This window comes from Ambystoma mexicanum, chromosome 6p, assembly GCF_040938575.1.
Source record: "Ambystoma mexicanum isolate Mex_15411 chromosome 6p, UKY_AmexF1_1, whole genome shotgun sequence".
NCBI lineage: Eukaryota > Metazoa > Chordata > Amphibia > Caudata > Ambystomatidae > Ambystoma > Ambystoma mexicanum.
In genome coordinates this window covers 894,702,724-894,726,714 of record NC_090935.1, presented here as the reverse complement: position 1 = coordinate 894,726,714, position 23,991 = coordinate 894,702,724, and the positions used below count along the sequence as shown (strand labels likewise).

Here is a 23,991-nt window from a genome sequence, read left to right as displayed (position 1 = left end):
CGAACACTACTAACCTTAGATGGATTAAATGGCATTCCCAGATAAGACGAACCTCGAAATCCACAGTGACTTAGATTTGATCCTAAAACAAAATAAAACAAACGTTTCATTTGTGAGGTGATTTAAATATTACATTTCAGACTAAAAAGGCTTTACCATTGCACTTTATTTTCATAGTTCTGAGCAGGCACATAAAAAGCAGAATGGTAAAGAAAAGAAAACGGTGAAAGTTCTCCACATTTCATTTTTGTCAGACATAATTACAACACAGAGAAAATGCACTTTGCTGCTTTTACAAACTCGCTGGTTTTCGCATTTTTTGGCAGGACTAATATTCCTCTGCAATTACAAGACTACTTCCTGAGCAGTCCATCTTTAACTCTTTATTGTTCAACTTGCCCTGGACTGTTGAGAACTAGTATGGTATTATTTAAAGCGCCCTTGGCTGATGTCTGGCCGCAATTCAGGAATGGTGTGCCACCAATGATCTCTGCTTTAATGCCAGTAAGACAGATCCTCCTCATTGGAGCACCCACTCCCTCCTTTCCTCTCTCTCCCTCTCTCTCTGGCCGCCCACTCTGGGCCCTCTTCCTGCTCCTTCCTGTGAGGCTAAGAAGCTTGCCGTCATCTTCGACTCCACCCTCTCCTCTCCTCACATCAGGACGTCTCCAAGAAGTCAAACTATCTGCTGCACCTCCTCAGAGGCATTCTTCCTTTTCTCACTTTCCCCCAGAAGCTCACAGTCTACAGAGCTCTGGTTCTCTCTAGGCTGGACTATTGCAATAGCCTCTTTCTAAATCTTCCTGCCTCTACTCTTCGGCTTTTGCAACTTATCCAGAACAGGCCTGTGAGAATGGTCCTTGGCCTAAAGCCCAGGGATCGTATCTCTCCAGCTATGAAATCTCTTCACTGGCTCCCTGTGGCTGCAAGGATCAACTTCAAGACCCTCTGCATCATTCACAAGGCTTTTTCTGGCCTGGGACCACTCAACCTCCAACTTTCTCGTCCAACACATCTTCCTTTGAGCTCTCTGCTCATCCACCTCCAACTCTGAGGGTCAGACGCTTCTCCAAGCAGAGAGTTGGGGGCAGATCTATCTCCTTGGCTGGGGCCTCCCTGCCCCTCTCAAACTTGAGCAGAACCACCTCGGTTTCCGGAAGCCACTCAAGACCTTCCTTTTTGCTTCCACTTTCTCTCTTCCTCTCCCCTGCTGATGCACCCGACTGCTCCGCGCACTGGTCACCCTCTGAACCCGGGCCCAGGCTTCTGCATGTCCAGTTGCCCTTGCACTGCCTTGAGGCTTTACAGCACTTAAGGGTCTGTATCTGCAACCCTACAGTCTGTATTTATGTGCTGCCCGCTGGCTGAAATTGTGAGTTAACTGCACTATCCCCACTTGCCCCTCCCCCCTGGCATTGTTCCCCTTCTGTCTTCGCCGCACTTGTGCAATCAAAATGACAAAGACCTAGTAAGATTTTTATTTTGTCCTCCCTTGGTTTCCCCCTCCTGGTTTTGTCACGCCTAGAAACACTTGTGTACAGGCGCGTTATAAATGCCACATCATATAACTAGGCTGGTATCATTCGCTATGCAAACCTCCCATTTATTTCGGTTTTAAAATCATCCATGCATTGATAAGCCTAGAAATTCCATTCAGCGCCCTGCTAAAAGTGCTTATTTGATTTCCGAATGTGCCGATTTGAAATCTCAAAATTGAAAAAAATACCTACCAGTGTAAAATCCATGGTCTTGGCTCGAAAAAGGGAAGGGGACAGTAAAGGAAGAAAGCTAGGGCATTTAAACGTCTAAACACAAGTTCACATTCCAGGTCCTGTAGGGGGGGTTCTACAGGATGTCAGGTGAATATGAGCACAGGTTCAGAGTTCACATGTGTAGGACTTGGAAGGACTAGGGGCTCAACCACATAAATTGCACTGGCTGCTGTAAATTAATGCTGTAGTGCAAATGTAAGTATTGTTTTGGTCCAACAGGGCAATATTGAAAAGGTTGTGCTAAACTGTGCCATATGGAATCATCCACCAGTGATGTGGAGCTGCACATGACAGGTGAATTAGTATGCGTTTACTGCGTAAACATTGACAAAGGGTCACTCAATGGGTGGAAATTTCCTGCTCCCGCAAGGAAATTGGGGTGGTGTAAAAAGTATTATCCGCCCGTTTTCCTATATATTCTTGCTCAACTTTGGGCTCCTTAATGAGAACAAGCACTCCTCATTCCTGTGGGTGAATCCCCATGCATGTGGCAGCAGCACCCTTCCAAAAAGGCACAAAAGCCGAATTGGTGCATGCCCATTCAATATCACAGAAATGACCATGCCACTCCTGCAATACTAAGGTGCTAACACCTGCTGCTGTGTCACAATATTTCAGCATGGGAAGGCCACACACCATACAGTACAGGAAGGAGTAGTGGCTCAAGCGCATCCTCGGCACCACACTCCAACTAAACCACCAATGATTCCAACCATACAGGTGAAACAGGCACAGCCTGACAGCTATGTTCTTCAGGAGGGGTTGAGCTGGAAAAGAAGCAGATCAAAACAATAGTGCTGGTAGCAAAATAAAACAATGTCCATCCAAGTTTCTAAAAAAAAAAAATATATATATATACACATACATTATATATATATATATGATCTTTAATTAAACTAATGCAGCCTTTTAATAAAAACACTGCCCCCTCCAACTCCTCCTCAGTAAGGGAAAACACATACAGCAGACTTAAAAAAAAACAATGGGGCACGGCACTGGGGGTTTGTACACAGGGGTGCTCAGGCAAACATTTCGGCAGGAAAATGTTAAAGATAATGAATAGGTCTTTTAAAAGTTAGGGAATGTGGATTAAGTCACTACAGTCTTAAGGCAGACCAGGGAGGAAGGGCCACTTCAAATACCATTTAGTTAATCTTTTAGGATTTTAGGCATGGAGGATGGTGTCTGGGCATTTTCCAGGCCGAGCCAGGGTTAAGTCAAGGAGCGGTGTAGATGGAATCCAATGATGTGGTGTGGCTCGGCAGTGGCAATGGCTTGCGGCTCGAATGACAACGTAGAATGGCAGGTCGGCTGCTTCTTTGCAACGAAAGTCTTCCAGTGTAGAGATTTGACTATGGGGGCAAGCAGGCTCGCCAGGATCAACATGGCATTGGGGTGCTGCAGCAGCAGTGGCTTGGAGCTCAAAGAAGCTGCTAATCAGCCAGGAATTATCAACTTGGGACACTAGAAGAATTGGCGGCTCTCAGAAGCATAGAGTATGGAGCTTCGGCATTGAACAAAACTCAGAGGCAGTCTAGCCTCTTGGCCAAAGATGACTTTCAGGGTTCTGTCACCACCAGCGAGTAGGGTCCTGGGTACCAGTGTCTCGGTTGCAGTAGGCCTTGTCCAGCCTGCTGGTCATCCTAAATAGGTCCATGGTATGGTTAGGGTGAAGAGCTTTTATCTTTCCTTATCCACTGCCTTCACCTCTCTGGCAAAGGACTTTGCAGTAGACTGAACTCCCAGTGAATCCTACCTCAAAAGAGTTCCAAAGATGAATCGACTAAGGGGAGGTCCCTCCTCCCCCCTTACATTGTATTGTAGTTGTCATTTATATAGAGCCTTTTACTATTCTTATAGTCTCAATGCGCTGGCAGTGGGAATTCCCTGGAGGGACCGGCGTCCAGAGTGTTGGAGGTCATGGAGTAAGATTATTTTTTTAAATAATTATTATTATTATTAATGTGTTACAGTTTGTAAATACACTTTTCACATCTTACAAATTATATGTATACATTATCCACTGAAAAAAAGCCAAATTACAAATTCATAAAAAACATGCCCAGAACCATATACAAATGCCCAAAATGTAATCAGTAAAATAATTTCTAAAACATTCTTTTATGTACAACCATGAATAACCAATCTGTATTTCTACCTCTAGGTATATACATAAGTTGTTTCATTACCTTTCGTTACACTTAGCTCAGATGGAGATATCCAGTCTTTTCTCAATCTCTAACTAAACATTGTACATTGCTATTAAACCTTTCAATTTTGTGGAATTCAAGATACGCCACCAGAAGATTTCCTCCCTAATGTGTTCAATCCTGTGCACAAAATCCCCATAGTATCTGGAATAGATATTTATCATTTTTGAGCAGCAAGTCAGAACATGTAGCCCCGTCTCAATTATTACTTTGTCCTCACATAATCGACAGCATCGCTCCTCCATCCTTACTTTATTTATTACCCCAGTGTTTTCAAGTACTGGTAAATAATTAATCCTAACAAGTAATATAAATCTTCGAAGTCTGATGCTTGGACATAGATTTAGATAATGTTGAGGTTTTTTATATGTATATAAAATGTATTTTACAAATTGGTATTTTCTCAGCTGTTCTAGATGAGTGTAGTTAATCCAGTCAGCCAAGTCAACTTTCTTTGCCAGAGCAGATTTAGCTGCTGGGGTAAATATCTCCTGGCTACATTTCCAGTTTATCATATGCATAAAATTTCCAATACTGGTTTTTAAGGTCGATCTCTTCGCCTCCATACGCAATTCTTGCCACAATGAGACCAGAAATTGATTACTAGAGGTACTGTTGAGCTTCAAATAAAATTCTGTCCTTTTCTTAAGTACCATTCACTTCAGGGAAAACAACCCCAACTCCAGTCTGATAATGGCCATAGGAATACAAGTTGGGAGACCCAGCACGTTTCTCCAAAATTTACCCTCCACAACCTGTAACCACTTTAAATCAATTTTTTGAAGGGCCTCAAGGCTATATATCATCATCATCGGTGTAAACACCTGTTGGAACAAAAGCTGTGCAGCCCAAATGCTAAATCCCCCATGAGTTATAGTGAAACGATAGACTAAGGCTGTTATTTGAGCTGCCCTTATTTTACGTACTTGAACACAATGCACGTAGTCATTAGTCATCTCAAACTCAATGCCTAGATATCTATAGGAAGGAGTATAGCATATGATCGATTCCAGGACTTCAAGTCTTACACGAGCAATCTTTTTGTTAGCGAAGACCATAACTTGAGTCTTTTCCAGATTAATTTCCAACTCATTATTTTTACAATATACCCAGAGAGCTTCCGCCGATCGTCGCAGACCACTGAATGTGTGGTCAAGGATGACAAGATCGTCAGCGTAGGCGAGTACCGGGCATCTGTCCACACCAATTCGTGGGGCACAATTATTTACCTTATCAAAAACTGAAGGGAGATCATACACAAATAAGTTATATAGCGTTGGTGCAGTGACACACCCCTGTTTGACCCCCCCCCCCCGATTTTGAACAACTTCATATTATCCTGTGTATCAAGTTTTAAGCAGACCGTGTTATTATCATGTAAGAGTCTAACATAATACATTAGACCTTCAGGGCATCCCAACAGTTCTAATTTAGCCCAAAGCAGCTCTCTTCTGACTCTGTCAAAAGCTGCTTTAAAATCCACAAATAAAGCATATATCGGGGGGGTTCCCCTTACTTCTAGCATTCATACGGAGGGTATCAAGAATAAATAAATTATGCGTAGTTGAGTAGCCTTGCCTAAAACCACTCTGGAATCGATAGAAAATACCTTTCTGATCGATCCAAGTTTGAAGTTCTTTTAATAGGAAACTGGCAAAAATGTTGCTAGTGCAATCTAACATGGACAGTAATCTATAATTTGTTGGCTCTAGCTTGTCTCCCTTTTTATGTATGGGGATCAGTATTGCCTTACGCCATGAATCAGGAATTTTACCTTCACGGAAGACTTTGTCAAATACGTTCTTTAAAAGCTCTGCCCAGAACCTCGGCTTGCTTTTCAAGGTTATATTTGCCAAGCCGTTCGGCCCCGGGGCTCTGGATGATTTTAATGCTTTTATTTTGTCAATAAGTTGATTAATCGAAATCGAGAAAGGAGGCACAGGAGGTATAATCTTCCTTATAGGGTTGACTCTGTCATCCGTCTCAATGTTGCGCTCTAACAGAAATGTTTCCCATCTCAGGGCACTAATAGGATTAATCATAGAGATTGTCCTGTTGCCCCGAGCCTCCCCAAGCATAGCCCAGATATTGCGCGTATTCTTAGTGCATAATATACGCACCATGTCCTACCACTGCTTAAGTTTATTAAAGTGTCTTTTTTGTTTGATCCAGCTTTTATACTTATTCTTAAGCAATCTACTCGATATAAGGAAGGACTGCATATTGGGAGAAGAGATCTTAGCTTTGCGAATTCCTATTCTAAGTACTCTCTTAGCATCCCTAATTTCTGAGTCATACCCATTTATCATCTTATGCTTAGACCATGCTAGTCCCAGGTTTACAGAAGCGTATTTAGTTGAAAAAGTTGCTATCCAGGCCTCAATATTGTTTATCGTCATTTCCCGGAAAATCTCAATCTCTGGCTGACTTGTCTCTGTTATATGGAGAGCAGCTTTAGCTATATTTTTCTCAGACCAGCTTATACGTGTGGCAGCATGATTCACCCTCAGAGTACCCAGCGAATTAAATGCATGTTTACTTATATACGGGGTAATTGTTAATGAGAGTGAAGCATGGTCACTCCACTCATTCTCTAATACAGTTCTCAGCTGGTGCATATTGCTCTCAGCCCTTAATAAAGGATTACTCGTAGACCATTTACCACCCCCCATGCGACAATTAAAGTCCCCCATAATCGCAATCAGTTTGTTTCCCTGCTTAATAGACCATTTAATCATAGTCTCATGCAAGGATTCTTGGATTGCTTCGGTGTGGGTCGCACCAGGTGGGAAGTAAGATTAGAAAATGTGTGTGTGCATTTGGCAAAATAAGGCTTAGCAGGGCTGGCCAGGCTCCGGTAGAGAGCAACCCATGAGGTCAGACATGTGGATGGGTGCTGAGAGGAGTCAGGAGATGGCGAGAGTGTTAAGAGACTCGCTATGTGTTCAGCGTGCTCAAATCGGTCATAGGTCTTCGCTGAATACTGATGTCAGAGGTGTTGAGGCAGAGGTATTGAGGCATAGTCTTGTGTAAGTAGGCAGAGAATTGTGACCAGCACAACCAAATTTGTCATAGTTCTTGCTGTATTTTGAGGTATGCGGGTAGCCATGACTGTGGCCAGTGTCCACCGGAGTGGTGCGTTATATTTACCTAGCATGTTCAGTGGTGATTTGTTGTATGTGCGCCCGATCAGATATTGGCAAAATGCTACAGCTAATTAATTCAGGGCAAATCTATTGTTAATGGTCTAATCCAGGCTACTGTAAGTGCCCTTTGCTTTCTAACGTCATACCCAGAGGGCCATATCTGGAAGAAGAGGGGAGGGTGGAAAGGAAGTGTGGGAGCTTTAGCACAATTAAAGATGGCGAGACCCCTCTGAACTGAACCTCTTCCTCTTGGCTGCTCCAACCCCATTCCTGTTCCCCGTCTGCCTACATTAAAATGACTAACCAACACCCTGGTGTGAGATGGCCATTGTCACAACAGGACTGTCTTTAAAGCACCAGTTCCCAAGGGGTCCTTCCAGGAGTGTTCTTTTCCCTGGAGGAAGGGGTCGACCCTCCTCACCAGGATCAAAGAGAAGTTTCCTGAGCTGGACCAAATAAGTTTTGGTTACACCCAGGCCAGATAGATAATACTAATAGTTGTGCTGTCCCTTGTGATACACCCTTAGATTGTAATGGAGTTTTCTGGACAGAGGCAAGGGGAACACCTCCGAGTGCTGCCACTGCTGCTTACCAGACACTATTAGCAGACTGACTGCACCACCTTACGGTTCAATCCCCTGTATATCCCCAACAGATAGCTAATACCCCTTGGCCCTGCCACGAATGAGTCACTGCTCACCAACCTAACAGTAATTTGACCTCCAACGCGTGTGGCTATAAAATTTGTAATCTCTGTAGCCACCATGTAATAGCTAGACATGGCTTACATTAAGATATTAATAACTGCCACCATGCTGCTGGTATACACAATTATATTTTTAACCAGTGGTACAAGACAGTTAAAAGAGCCACCTCTGTCTGTTGGATATTTGCGGCTCAGCAGCTGTAATCAGGAATGCACATAAGGTCTTTGACCCTGCACTGCAGGGCAGCTTCTGGGGATGTCAGGATACAGTTGAGGATAGGTACAAGTGTGCATTACACTTTTGGCAATCTGCATGATGAAAGCAGAGTCTGATTAGCAGATCTCACTTTCAGAAACAGAACGATATGCACCATTGAATTATTTAAAAAAATGTTTTTGAAAAAAAATAAAAAATAAAAAAAATGTAAAAGTTAGGATATCCAACCCTCACTAGATGGCATTCTGTCACAAACAGAAATTAAAAAAATATTAAAATTGCAAAAGAACATAGTGTGGGCTTGTAGGACCTGATCCCTGAATATCAGATGTATGAAGTAAGGGTGGGCAAAATTACAGCTGACAGGGTTGTCTTAACAATGCAATTTCAAATGCCAAGACCGCCAACTCAAAACCAAAAATATCTGCTTGTGCGCCGAGTATACACAAATGTTTTAAAATGTTGCAGGATTTCAGAATAGGAATACAAAAAGCAATCATGGCAGAATGCAGTTCTCTCATGAATTTGTTTATTCACTTCTTTGTAATTTGGTCCATCAATCACAACTAGACCGGTATCCAATGATAAATAAGCACTTTTAATTGAATGGATTGTATGCACCATTGTGAGGCTTAATAACAATTTTTAGTTTCTCAGTCAAGGAACCCCCTGGTATTATGTACTTTTATATGGTTGGGCTGTTTAAGGTTAAAAAACTGTATATAAAAATGGGAAATATTAACAGTCACTAAAGTATATTAATTGCATAGCATGACAATTCACAGCCTTTCCTGCAGAGCTTACGTCCCATGTGAGGCCGACTCCAGCCCCCATGAGTGGATCGTTTATTTCCTCAAAGCAGGAGCAGAAAGAGCAATGATGTTTGGGGCACACAAATAGAGTGGCGGCAACGCACCTATGAATTGCTTCTTTCTCAGACTGCTTGGCCGAGGAGGACTCGGGGTCCAAGCTACACTCTTCATTATGTTGTTCACAGGAAAGGGAAACTGGGGCACGCGTCACCGCAGTTGGTCTTCCAATCACTTCCCACATCAAACTACAGAGGCCTCAGCAAAATCTCCAGAGCAGTAGAAAATGTAGCCTTTATGCTAAGCATAGGCTGCTGCCAGGAGTCCGTTCCATGCTCCTGTGCTCTGTATAAACATACAATTTGGCGGCAGAGAAAGAAAGTCGGTTAGGCCCATGAACACTGCTCTCTTCTCGCTCTATGCAACGACACGTCGGACATTTGGACTCCAGCTTCATTCATTCATTCATTCATTCATTCATTCATTGCATGTTCCTATGAGTTACTTGTTCAGGCACTGCTGTCTGGCTTTTTAGCTTGCATCACTTTAGCTTCAGGTACTTGGAGTGCTAGAGAAATTTACTTCAGAAACTTGTTTTGAATTTTAAATCTTGACAATTAAAGTTCGAAATATACTTTAATGTAAATACCCTTTTCTGGTAAGTTTGAAAATACATGTTTTGCCTTGGTGGACTTCATTCGTTGGTGTTGCACTGGAACTGATTTTTTCTCTGAACCTGCCCCGATATCATTTTGTAACTTCCTCCATTTGATCCTCCAATTCATATTGCTTGTCATTAAGCAAGATTTCTTTTTTGTTGCACTGCAACACCCTCCAGTCATCACACTTAACCTGATGACCCTTCCCTCCCCGATCTTCCAAAACTATTTAATCGTCTGCCCTTTTCTAAAAGGTTTTGTTTCAATATTAAAACAAATGGATAACTGAGTGCTGCGTACAGGCAGAGTCAGTGCTGCTGGGCACAAGGAACGCTTCGGGCCCTTTACTCCTTCAGTTAAAAGGGGCCTTGAGCCTCGGGGGGAGGCAGCAACTGCCCCCATGCTGCCAGTCAGAAGTCTTATAACACAGCAATATATTCCTTTCTATTTTACTTCAGTTCTGGGGCTTTAAATGCGTGCTTTGCAGCGCTCACCTTCCAAGCTGCATTTGCTGGAGCCCTTTTTGGCCATCACTTTCACAGGGATATACAGAAGCGTTATCAGTTTATTACCTAAATACTGGTTCCTCCCACATCTACCACGTGCTGACAAAGAAGGATGTAAAGCTTTTCAGTGGACATCTAGTGCTGCAGCTCCCTTCTGGCTGCCCATTCTGTGATCAGCGACTATTAACCCCTGTCTATATTGCTTTGTCGCCATTATAATGCAAACACCCCACGGTGCATCAGACGGTTTTCTGCTCTAAGCAAGTGGGGGTCCCGCCAACCTTGGGGTAGTGGGGGCGGCATCCATCATGTTGAAATGGGCCCTCACAGATGTCCAGCTGGGCCTGGCTCAGCATGCGCTGTTGAATACATGACGTGTGTGCCTGAAGTGAGTGAGTGAGTGAGTGAGTGAGTGAGTGAGTGAGTGAGTGAGTGTGTGTGTGCGTGCGCGCGATACAGGCGGGAGTCAGAGTGGACCGAAATATATTCTCGTCTGGTGCCCCGTTCACCTGACGTTCACCCCCAACCCAAAACTCACCCTCATTACGTAGCAGCTCAGGAAGTCCGCAGGCTACTGAAATGGTCAAACTAGGTCCTGCACTGCTCAGCAAGATTACACATTAGACTAGAGCATTCCCAGGAAGCAAAAACTAAAGAAGTGGCCGTCATTTGCTGTCCTGGAACGGTGCTCCCAGTGACAAAAAGAGCACTGTGTTAGATTTTCGAAAAATAGTAGAGGAACGAACCCACTTGGACCTCTGGTTAAGGGAGACGCAGATGGCGAGGACAGGGACTGGTGGTGGTGCTACCAGAGCCGGCCCTAGGATTTGCGGGGCCCACAGTGACAAATAAAGTGTTCCCCTCCACCCGATTTGCATATATAGTGATAGGGATATCACACAAAACGAGGTCACAGAATGAGGCTTTAATACCCAAAGTGATCATGTGAAATTACAATAAAAACAAGATAACAAATAAAAGAAAGACAAAAAAAACTGATGTCGAGTACTTGAATTGTCACTTGATACTTACGGATGTGGAAAATCGGGATTGAGGTTTCTTTGAGCTAGCAGACCGCGAGAGCCGAATACCTTGTAATGTGGACCCTTCTATGTTTTGCAGATAAGTCATCGTGACATACCAATGTTTGCCTGGAAGCACACACTTTGGATAAGCGATGAAGCTGGGATTTGAGAGCAGTACTTGGAAAAAAATCTCTTCCCAGCTGTGGCTGGGAAATCTCGTTTGCAAAGGAGTTTTTGCAACTTTGGTTTGAATGCACTGCAGAAAATGGCGATTGTGTTTTGCTAATTGAATATTTGCAAAGTTTCACGATTGTTTTTTGTATTTTGTGTGTGTTTATATTTGGCCATATTATCCAAACTACCAATATGCTTTTATTTCAGAAACCACAGATACGGGTTTTTTTGACTGTCAAAAGAAATTAATCTCCAAGCAGGTTCGAAGGATGTCATGCTAGGGCAGAGATTGGGCCTGGAGTAGATGGGGCAAGTTCTATCTACTGCATGGAGGCCTTACAGTGCGATCGAAGCAGGTCCTATTGGGAGGTCTTAAAGAGGCAATAGTAAGCAATTTATAAGGTCTTCAAAAGTATATAAATGCAATAGGCCTCAAGTCTTTAAAACAGTGTGGGGGGGGGCTCAACAATATACTTATACACACTGTAAGTGAACAGATCTTAAAGTGAAATACACATTTAATTCACTTGGCCCTTTCCAGTAGAACGTGCACAAGACAAACATTGGCATTTAAAAAAAAATAACCAACACCTGAAAGACTATTTTAAACCTAAATATCTGGAGTGAAATATTCCCTGGAAAGCAAAATCCCAATACTATACGTGCTTTGGTGTCTCTTGTGAAGTCTTGCGGACAAGTTCGTTCCTGCACTGGGAAAATTAAGTTCGTCCTCTGCCAACAGCAGGCGGCTGCTAACCACCAACATACATCTGCGACTTTGCTCGGAAAATCAACCCAGTACCAGAACCAGTGAAAATAACCTCTTTCGACTCCAGGACTGCAACCTCTGGTACCACATTCTGGGCAAATATTCATGACTTGCTTGCCCTTTCATCCTTTCCTCGCCTCACTCCCATGCGTGGCTTTCAACAAACGACGTCTTGAAAAGTACACAAACAATGAAAAGTACTCACAAATAAATAAATCCTTATGGAAATTTGTTAGGGAAACATTTTACAATTTTGGCATTATTCCCCCCCCATCTTGAATGGAAGACTACAAATACCAGAATGCAATTCAGCAGGCAGCTAAAAATAATTTGCCTGTGGGTTTTGTAAATTTACTTTCACTTAAAGACTACTAACAAAAAGTTATCCTTGGAAAGATTACCTGGTTGCGTTTCATTACTTGACAAAGTATGTGAAGAAAATGTGACATTGTACGTAAAATAAACACGTATTAGTATGTTAAAGTGGAACATGTGAAAGTAAGGTAGCTAGTTTAAAACTTTTTTGTGTGATATTTTAATTGTCCCGGAATAGGGAATTAAGATTCTGGCAGCTAACATGTGCTTTCACATGAACCATCACTTATGAATCATTTCCACCTTAGATGCTCTGCTAAAACAAAATAAGTGATATGCAGTAACTGAAGCCCACAGCGTCTAATGGGCCATTGGGGTTGGGGATCATTTATCTCTAAAGCTTCACATGGATTTGGAAGGTGACAGTATAGCCTCACTTAAACAAGTGGAAAACGTAGCTATGTGCCAGGGAGCAGCACAGCCATCTTGAAAACAATATCACTTGGCATAATCGTGGAAGCTGGGGCCTCTGGAGCCCCTATGAGAGCAGGGCCCTGGGTAATGGCACAGACTGCCCAGGCCTCAGGCCGGCCCGAGTGTCACACCAGTTTTATAATAGAACGTTCATCTCATCCCCGTCTTAGTTACATGACAATGAGGCAGGCTGACCAGAGCGTGCAGAATCACGGAGCTAGTGGCTGTGTCCTCCACATTACCGTTATCAGTGACTGTAAAGCTGTCCCATGAGCTACCCAACAGCTACCCAACAGCTACCACAACGCCGGGACCTCCATTACCTCACTCCTACATCTAATCACCATAAAATCAGCGTACCGCTTCTTGCCCTGTCGCGCAGAAACAGCTCCTTAGCAGCACAAGCAACGTGTTAACAGTGAAAGGTAGCCCAACCTACAGGGATACCCCCTTAAATATATTGGGGTACCCTAATCACGCTCACACCAGAATGAATGCACCCCTATAGGGAATTAAGGCCAAGAGTCTTTATCTTGTAAGGATAAACTTTAATCTTTACAGAAAAGGAGGAAGGAGCAAAGAACTCTGCTCCTCAACGGTCTGTTCTGTCCCCCCAACCGCTGCAAGCTACTGCAGACTGATGCCAAGCAGGGTCCTTATATACTGGTCAACTTGGTTACTGGCATAGCTCATCCAAAACTGTTCTTCCTTTAAAGGGACGCTGCAGTCTTCCTTCTGGCCTGGCCGGGGTTCCTTTTGGGATAGTCTACTTAACATAATGCTAGCATATGCAAAAATACATTGTCACTTCATTTTTCACACACACACACACACACACACACACACACACACACACACACACACACACACACACACACACACACACACACACACACACACACACACACACACACCCCCCCCCCCCACCCCCCCACCCCCCCACACACACACACCCCCCCCCCCCCCACCCCCCCACCCCCCCCCCCCCCTGGGGTCTTTGAGGAAGACATCACATCCCTCACTGCTGAAAACTCCAAGCCATCAGCACAAATCATTATTCTTGGGGACTCAACCTTGGTTACCGCGACCCTAACGACGCTCCAGCCACATCCTTAGCCAACGCCCTAACAGAATACGCCTTTGCACAACTCACTGTCCACCCCACCCACCAGAAGGGCAGAATCATTGACTGGGTAGTGACCTACAACTGCAACATGCTCTGCAAGGACCCCCACCCTCAAACATGGACGGATCACCACCTCATCCTCCTTGAGGTCAACATCAACCAACCATTACCCAAGAAAATCCCCTTAGCACCAGCCTGCCCCACCAGGAACAAATGCAATATTACTGCTGAAGCCCTTATACCCCTGGTCTTACCTACCCTTAATGCACTCCCAACCAATGCTGACCTAAACCTTCTGATCAACACCTTTAATGACTCCATGGCCAAGGCGATGGATGCCATTGCTCCTCTGAAATTGTGCAAAGTTAAACCAAGAGCTCACCTGAGCTCTTGGTACACCCCAGGCACAACTCACCTGGAAAACCAACCCTACCACGGAAAAGAAATCTAATCTCACGACCATATCTTCCCTATACAAAAGTGAGATAATTCGTACTAAAAAAGAGGCATACAACATCAGGATTGAGCAAGCCGGATCCTCCACTAAAGAATTATTTAAAATCCTAAAAGAACTAGAAAATCCCAACTCACCCACTGACACCTGCTTGAAAGACAAACCTTGGTGCACCAGTATCCAAAACGCCTGTAACAAAATCACAGGACTCCAAACCAAAATTGAGGACAAACGCCAACAACTCTCTAACAATAAGCTCACCAACCCTGGCTCACCTATGCCCAGCAATACCAAATCAGGCTTCACATTCAAGAAAGTAACTACGGCAGAAGTTTAAAAAAATCATCACCTCACTAAAACGCTCGAACTGCAAGGGGGACAGCTGTCCCGCCCAGATCATAAAGGACGCAGCCAGCGATCTATCCCCCTTCATCACAAAACTCATCAATCTATCATTCCTCAATAACTCAGTCCGTAGTAACCTACAACAATCATGGGTTCTCCCACAATCTCTAGACCCAGCCATACCCACCAACTACAGACCCATCACCACAGTCCCCTTACTATTAAAAATCTTGGACAGTCGCCTACCTCCAAATTCAGGAATACCTACAATCCAACCAACTGCTAGGAATACGATAATCTGGCTTCAGACCTCAACACAGAACAGAAACGGCCCTTGATGATCTCAAAAATCAAATTGATGACATTAAAGACAAAAGGCAATACCGCAATCCTACTCCTCTTAGACCTCTCAGCAGCCTTCGACTTGATCGACCATAAAATCCTCTGTAGCCACCTAGACACCGCAGCTCACTTCTCATCTGCTGCAGTCACATGGATACAATCCTTTCTGGCAAACAGAACCATGCGGGTCTTCTCATCAACAGATGCAGCAGACCCCCATCCCCATCTCCTGCGGAGTCCCACAAGGCTCCTGCGTCTCCCCACTTCGTATAACATGTTTACAAAGCCACTATTATACAACTTGACCGTCTGGGTGTCACCTACACAAATTACGCAGATGACACCCAGATAATCCTCACAATTACAGGTAACTACCAGGCAGACGTCACCCAGATCAACAAAATATTCTCCATCATTCAGGCATGGATGGCCTCCCATGGCCTTTGCTTGAATGATGAGAAGACAGAGCTCCTCCTTGTCTGCTCTCCCAGCAACCTGGCAAAACTGAATCCCAACTACATCAACATTGCCATCGATCGTCACTCCACCCCCATTGCCAAAAGCATAAAAACCCTTGGCTTTTACCTGGATGCCAACTGCAACCTTGCCAAACAAACCAACATGACTGCCTCAGCCTCTGCCTACACCGGCAAACTCATCAGGGCCAGTAGACCCTTCCTATCATCCAACAGCTGCCTCACTCTCGCGAGAGCCCTCATACAATCCAAACTGGACTACTACAATAGCCGGTACCTAGGTGCCTACCAATCAATAATTAACAAACTACAAGTACTTCAAAATAACGCATTACGCGCAGCACTCCACATCCCCAGACGTGAGCACATCTCCACTGCCAGGAAATCCTGCAGATGGTTCTCCATCCAACAAAAAAATAAATAAAAATAAATAAAAAGAAAGACCTGAACACCATCTGCCTAACTTACAAGGCTTTAAACCACCTAGCGCCACCATATCTCACTAACAAATTCACCTTAAAATTCACCACCAGAACCACTAGATCCTCCAACACCTCATGCTTGTCAGTACCCAGATTTCTCCTAAAAAGAGCTGGAGGAGCCAGCTTCACAGTACTTGCCTCCCAGCTCTGGAACACCCTTCCGCTCAACATTAAAACCATCGAGTCCTTCCAGATCTTCAGGAAACATGTTATCAGTTGGATCCTGAACAATGAATAGCTCCACCATATGCTCAAATCTCTGTGAACTCTGCAAATTATTGTATTGTTAACTGTAGTACCTCCCAATATGGGAGTGCCCCTTCCATTGCTCAAACATGTCTGTATACTCTGTAAACTGCTGTATTTTGAAATTGTATACTGCACAACTATGTAACCGTCTTCTTATGCGCTCTTCTACCTCTGGGTTTGGAGGGCTATCCAAATAAATAAAACAAACAAACAAACTCTACACACTATATTGTATCTGGTGCAGTAATTCTCCTAAATCCCTGTTTTCCATGTTGTATGTCATGCATTAAGCAAGTACACTCCTATTCTTAATATACATGGGCTTTTTATGGACAGGAAACAGCTGCTCAGGCACTTTGTGTGCTCCGTCAGAGCTAGCCGGGCCCCAGGCAATGCCTATAGTCTATTTTTAGCACAGGCTGCATTCCTTTTGGCACATAACTCAGATTTTGAAATTTATCTTACAAATGTATTCAGCTAAATAGTTATGTGCACCTTATATTTAAATACTATTTTCATTTAGTGGCTGGCCACGTCTGTGCGATTATTCTTGCATAAAAAATGCTCTCAGTGCTATTGTGCTTAGAGAAGTCTTGCCTAATTGTAAAGCGCTTGGGGGTGCAGGAAGGTGCTGTAACACTCATCTGGTATCCACAGGGACGTCACTCCGCCTGTTCTGACCTCTTACGACCTCGAACCCTTCCCTGGAGTCTATGTGACTGGAGACTGGGCCTGAAACACAGGATTGGTAGAGTTTAACTCCCTATTGTTTCTGTGTGCTTGAACCCCTTCTTCCTCGGGGTCCAAACCTTCCCTTTGATCCACAGCTCACCTTGTTTTCTTGGAAAGTGTGCTCTCCATCCTGCTTTCAGCGCAGGGGTGCGTTGATTGATGCGGGCTCGCTGCTGCCTAGTTACTTCACTGGCAAGAGTCCGACAGGTAAGTATAATGAGTCTTTTGAACAGTTCTCTAACTTAGTTCCTTTCCTTCCTTAGATGATGGCCGGCGTCCGGGGATGGCGACGTGCTGCTGAGATGAGTAGCGCTGAAGGTGAGTGAGAGCGCGATGCGTGATGCAACCCTTTCGTATTTGTATTGAACAGAGTTCTTTTTCTGTGTCTTTTAGGTGCCGTGACGTTTTCAGCGTGGATGCCGGTTATGAAGAAGAAATGCGGTGAGTAAGCGCGGTATGCAGCGCCTCTAGATGTTTGCACGCTAACCTGGAGTGTCTTTTCCTTCTTGCAGATGGATGAGAAGTTCCGGAGACAGAGTTCCCCCAGAGCGGCTGGGATTCAGGTAAGCGTTTGAAGCTCGTACAGTCTTTAAAAATAAGCAAAGATTTGCTGAATGCTTACTAATGCCTTTTTTCTGTTCTTTTCCCTTTTCCTTAGGAAGCGGCGTGCCAGGATGAGAATGACACCGCCGAAGATGCCCGAAGAACAGAAGAAGCAATTAATGATGGGCAGAAGCACCGCAAGGTAAGGCTGTTCCTAACAATGTTCTTGTTCCTGCAGGAGCTGAACGCAGAAGAAAGATGCAGGCCTACTGGAGACCGATCCGAACACGGCGAGTGTCACGCTGCAGGTGCAGAAAACACAAAGCATGTTTCTCAGCCTTTTTCGTGGCTTAAATAGTCTCTGGGTATCCTAGGTGTCTCTGGGCTGAACCACACCCAAAAGACTAGACTGCACATGCAGTTCTGGGAACCAAAATATGTGGGGGCATCCATCTTGTCCCCATCAAAGCACTACAAGTCCAATCCCCAATGTTATCCTATGGGAGTGAGTGAGTCTGGTGCCACAAGCGCCAAGTCTGACTCCAAGTGGGTCTTTGGAGGGATGGAGAGGCCCTTGAGGGCCATGTAGGTGATCATGGCCTGGCTCCAGCCTGACATCTTGGAGGGCTGTGGACATGAGGGGCAGGAATCATGACAGGTGCTAACTCCTCCCCAACAATAGCTACCAGCCAAGTACAGGAACACATCTCAAGTGGAGCAGCACAAAAGGGTGTACACGTCAGCCAATCCTAAGAGAAACCGCCAAGCAAAGCAGAACACATGACATCATAGCCCACATTTACAAGGAGGGTAAACCCAATTTGGGTAAACCCAGCATTTCGGTGCTGGACTGCCCCAGGGCAGGACAAAGACTGATATGTTGGGGATATTTCTTCTCTGTGAAAGATAGTGAGCTAAAGACTCTGGGTAAGTCTCTCGTAACCAGGACTAATGTCTGGCAGAGAGACTCCCAGGACCCCCCTTGTCAATTATCATAGCCCACATGACATAGCCAACTCCAGGCAAATTAATCATCACCACATCCTACACCTGACAAAGCTCGGACAGGAGCTGCCAAATTACACTGCGACCCACCCATCAATCTAGTATTAATCTCTGGGCAAACTGTTCAACTCAAGTCCTCACCTGCTACGCTACCTCCCTCTTACTGAAATTTCCATGAAACCCCCCCTCCCCCCTCCCCCCCCCATGCTGTGGAAGAAGATATTTGACAACTATCTGGTGGCCATCAAAGGACGAGGGTTTAGACCAGACAGATAATGTGTTCAGTTATACCACACTATGGGCACTGAAGGTCAGTATGTCTTTGACCACCTTCAAACAGTCTATGCTAAGAGGGGCAACAATTATTTCAATATTTACACAAAGGGTATTAGGAAAGCCTCTCATAATTGTCATTGAGACAACTTCTACACCTGAGTCCAACAGGCAGATAAGACTGCTGAGACCCAAATAGCCCTTCTAAGGATTCTTGCAGTACCTTTTGAGTTCAGTGCATTCACAGAAGAGATGATCAGATCACAATCAACTCATCAACATCTTGTTCGAAGGCAGCCCGTCTGACGTTTGCCACATTGACAAGAATTGCTGTAAGCTTGGTGGATAGAACTTTACTATTCAGCACATTTCCAGCAGAAGGAACATAGGGCAGACTGCCGGCCAATCCTAACCCTTTTTAGAGGGTACTATCTTTGATGGGGAAGAGGTTTGTCCAATTGTCATGTAAGACATTTGTGGGTCATGAATGAATTTCGAGTGCTTAACAATGAATGGGAGATGCCATAAAAGATGATCAGGAAATAATGAGCATGATCATTTAAGTCAGGAAGAATTGGCTGTGCAAGAGGCAAGCGCTAGCCCAACTCTAGCCTTACACTAAAGTTGCCCCTGAACGAGTCCTGGAAGGCAACGCAGTGATGCACATAGAGACATTCCTAACACCCCAAAGCTACGACCCAAAAAAAAAAAAAAAGATACAGAGGGTGCCTGGGTTCCACATTAAAAGTGTGGAGTCGATCCAGGATAAATCGCTAGTTCTGTAGTGAACTGGCAGGTGTGGTAGGTCAGACGAAAGACACGAGTCACTGGTGGCATTTTAGCAATCAGTTTATTTAAATAAAGATAAAAAGGCCAATCTTTCCCTAATAGTATACGGTTTGCCATACCCAACTCAAATCCAACTAAGGTGCTAGTCGTCAGGGAGAGTGTCCAAAGTAATAAACTGTCATCGGTCCCAAACTACCCTATTCTGTCCCTACTACTGTTCAAAAAGACTACAAGAAAATGAGGGGTTCAGGAGAATGACTGCCTTCTCCTGGACAGCTTTTATAGCCTCAAGTCTTGCTTGGGATGTTTTTGGGTGATTCTGTGAACAAGTTCCTTTAATTCTTCAAAGGGACTCTTGTTGCTCCAGGGCTTCCCCTTTCCTACTACTGGCACAGTTCCTTGTTCAAGTCCAAACTTTCGTAGCCACTGGTCTTGGTTAACCTCTAAACCAGCAACTGTCCATGTTCCTTGTTAACTTCTGAAATACTTGGACTCTTGCCTGCACTTTGGGTTTAGTTTCATATACAATTCTTCCAGTATCTGGAGAATTGACGTTCGTCCACTTTTCTCTCTTTCTCAGCATTTCATATATTTGGTATATTTGCATCACTGTCTGCTTGATAGTTTCATCGCTCTTCCCAACCGTGACTGGCAATGGGAGGAGTGTGGTTACTCCTTTAGTAGTCTTGGTTATCTTTACACCATTCACCTGTACTGGGACGAGTAGGAGTTGTAACTTGGTAATATTTGTAACTCTTCCAACATGTACTGCTACTGGGACCAGTATGATTGGTCCCCTGATAATCTTTGTTAACTTCACCCCCTTCTCGGGTACTGGGATGAGTAGGACTGGTCCCTTGGTAATCTCCATTCGATTTGTACCACTTGTTCTCTAACCCCCTGCCTGCCCACCCCCCCTCAGGTCTCCCGCCAATTCCCGTCACCTCTAACATACAGGATAGGCATCACTGGTTCTTCCTGCGGGGTCAGGTTTGCCCATCTGGCATAACCTGCATGACTTACTCTTCTTCCTTCGTACTTGTGCGGTTCCGCTGAGCCGTTCCAGGTACAGTCTCAGCACTGGTCACAGACCGCTTGGTCAACCATCTCTGGGTCACACTACCGCCTCCAGGTCTTCCTCAGATGGTCAGCTCAGGCTCGTGCTTCCTGAACGCTTACTTCTTCCCTCGGTCTGGGTCGTCTGCTCCCCAACAGGCAGCTTTGCACTCGTCGACAGCTTCCTCAGCCCGGATTCGAAATCTCCTGGGCTCCAGGAACGAGATCTTCCATTGGTTCTTCCTTGGTTTTTATGAGGAAGTGTTGGGCCCTCCCCAGCATAGTGTAAGGTTACTGTGAACACCAATCTTACTGCGCTGCGCCCAATGTTCTTTTTTAGAATTTAATATTCAAGTGTCATTCCAGTTATCCAGTGCTCCCAAAATCATGGAGTGTCATGTGTAAGCCAACACGTGTTTGACCAGAAGGTCCTTTTCAAGGCGGATTGGCATCTTGTTAAAGCATCAGGTATGTTTGAGCAGTCCTAAATTAGCAGCACAATGTGTTTAGTGCCAAGTGAGCATTTTGCAGAAAAAAAATTAAAAGTAGTATTCAGGATGCATTAGTCTTGAGAGTCAAATGTGGCCGGGTGCACCACACAGAGCACCCTGATTCTTCAATTAAGAGGTACTAAAAACTCACCACAATCAGAGGGCGGTACAGGTACATCTAGAGAAGTGTAAGGATTTCCATTCTGATAGCTTGTTTGTCACCTTTTGGGGGAGAGAATATGTCCAGGCAGAAAAGCTGCGGTGCCGACAGGCAGCAGGTGGCCGAGAGATGCCATCTACTTGGCTTACAGGGCCTCGGGGGTCAGATGCCCCCAAGTCCCCCAATCGGGAATACAGAAAAGATCTACAATGGTAATGCCAGCTTAATGGGCAGATGCAGAGTCTCCTTTCAGGACATCTGTAGAGTGGCTAGTTGTGTGGACCCTAATACCTTTATCAGGCATTAGAGAATCAACCTGCACAGTAGCATACTTAATTTAAGAATGTTCATTGATGTATCAGAGTATGGTAGTTTTTATTCTGGGAAAAACTAGTGGAGGATGGTGCGCAGTTTATCTGGTGTTCTAGGACAAATCATTACCTCAAGTTGGTATACCCAACAAGTACTGGAAGAGGGATGTCGAGGTAATGCTGGGATTACTTCTCCGTAATGTTCATTACCGAAAGTCTTACTCTTTCCAATCACATTACTTGGTCCTGACTGTCCCTCCCCGACGGATTAACAGAAGGGGCCTGTATGGGCAGCAACAACACCTCTTGGCCATGCGCATGTGCACTTGCCCGGCTTTCTTCTTGGTACCGCTCAGATGAGCGCTAGCAGTGCACATACACCTTTCAAACCCTCAAGAATGAATAAGGCACAAGCCGCAGCAGTTCCAGAATTTCTGTGATTCATGGTGCCTTAGCAAAAGTGTCACCAACACTATGTAACCCAACTGTCAGATGATATATTGGATACGGACTGTAAGCAGCAGGCTCATTGGATGTGTAATCTCATCCCATGCTTCCTATTCTTTGTACATATGTCACACAAGCACGTTAAAGTGGTACCCTTGCAAGTTAACATCATAAATATTAATTTGCCCTCTAAGGATTTGGAGTAGAGAAATCTCATGCTCAGCATCTCCCACTTTAGAATTGCTTAAAGTGGAGAGCAACATTGCAATATCATTTACTTGACCTGCAAGGGATAATGGGTTTGGGCTATGACTGGTATTACACGTACATAGTATTATGAAAACAGATATTTAAACCACGAGAATGCATTGCACACAATCTGCATCCTTCAAAGTTTAAGCGTTCCAGTGGGAATAGACAAATTATATAGTAATTCTGCTATACAAAAACTGAGCACTTGTACCTAACTAGATTAGTGTGAGGCTTGCTGCAAATAATCTTCTATGCACTGCAAATCAATTATGTAAATGCCGATTCAAGACATTTTCTTAAATTGCCCAGAGTAATATCATGGTGAGACTTTAAATATGATTTGCTTGCAAAGTATTGTGGGTATGTAAATATCCCAGTGAGTGTTTTACTACTACACTCACTAATCTTTTACAGGGCGGGGTCAACTAGTAATGGAGGCTAGCACAGAAAGGGTACTGGAGAAGGGCACGGGAGAACACTCCTTGGGGGTTAAGAGCAGATCAGCAACTTTCAGCAGTGCAATACAGTACAGTGAAAGATGTGTTGGTTTGCTAAAGACAGGAAACTCTTGTAACAGTCTAGGAAACTACACATTCTGTTTCTTTCTATGCTCAGCGGTATCGTGTTGATTCATCTAACAGTTTTAATATACTTTTTTTAATTCAATTATTTAAAAAATAAACACACATGGGGGTGGGGTAAGGGGTTGCAAGGGGTAGGAAGGGGGGGTCAGGGTAGGATTTATAATATAGGGAAGGGGGATATGGGGGTGACCCCCAAATCTAAAACAAATACAATTTGATTAATTTTTTCAAAATATTGTCGGGGGAAAAAAAAGTATTTAGAAAAAACTCATGTCGATGTAGGGACATTGAACCTGCTCAGCTACTGAGGACTTTTCAATGTAATCATGTGTTCTGCATTTATTCCCTTTTGCATCCCCATACATATTGTTTAACTGATAAAAAGGAAGAAGGCACTCATCTTTTGCACCTCTGAGCACTGCAGCTATTAACTTAAAAGCAAATATATGGGATTTACTTCAAGGCTCCATAAGAAACTCAGTAAGGCTCTTGTTGAATTTTGTCGGGCACAGTTTCCTGTTTTTAGGAAGTAAAAATGGGTGGTGTATTTGCGTATATGTGTATATGGTAATAGTAAGCAGAGGCACAGTAACTCTGATCATCATACATTGGTGCAGTTATTCTGATGAAATCATCATCCTTACACAAATAGTTCTCCGGGCTCTTGAATTACTCCTATAAAGTGGCACATGAACTCCTACTGGCATGTTTTTTGACACATTCTTTTTAGTTTCCATTATTCCATCTGCACAGTTTGTATCCTGTCTGGATGTTTTGTCAGACAGATTACACACTAGGCAAGACAAGTAATATTTATTTTTTGTAATACACACAAGTGTTTTTTTTTTTTTTTCAAATGACATACAAAGAACTTTCTAGGATTCAAGATGGGCGCCGGACGAAAGAACGTAAAGTCAGTGCTCTCACTCTGGGCCTCAACAACACAGCTATACTATCAGTTTCAGCATATTACAGACCCATCCACAGTGGCAGCTGGGTCCCCCGCAGAGCATGGAGGCGGAGTGCACCATAGTGAGTCGCCGTGGTGTGTTTGAGAGCAGAGGCGCGCAGAGATGGTGGCGACACCCATGA

At 44.2% G+C, this 23,991-nt stretch overlaps 1 protein-coding gene across 2 annotated transcripts in view; it reads right to left on the bottom strand.

Annotated features, from left to right (window-relative positions):
• PGGT1B (protein geranylgeranyltransferase type I subunit beta) overlaps window positions 1-23,991 on the bottom strand; it is a 605,666-nt gene that overhangs the window by 424,128 nt on the left and 157,547 nt on the right. For both annotated transcript variants that reach the window (XM_069625517.1, XM_069625518.1), the window contains one exon: window positions 15-82. In XM_069625517.1, the coding sequence (XP_069481618.1) occupies window positions 15-82 (68 nt within the window). The remainder of the gene's footprint in view (window positions 1-14; window positions 83-23,991) is intronic.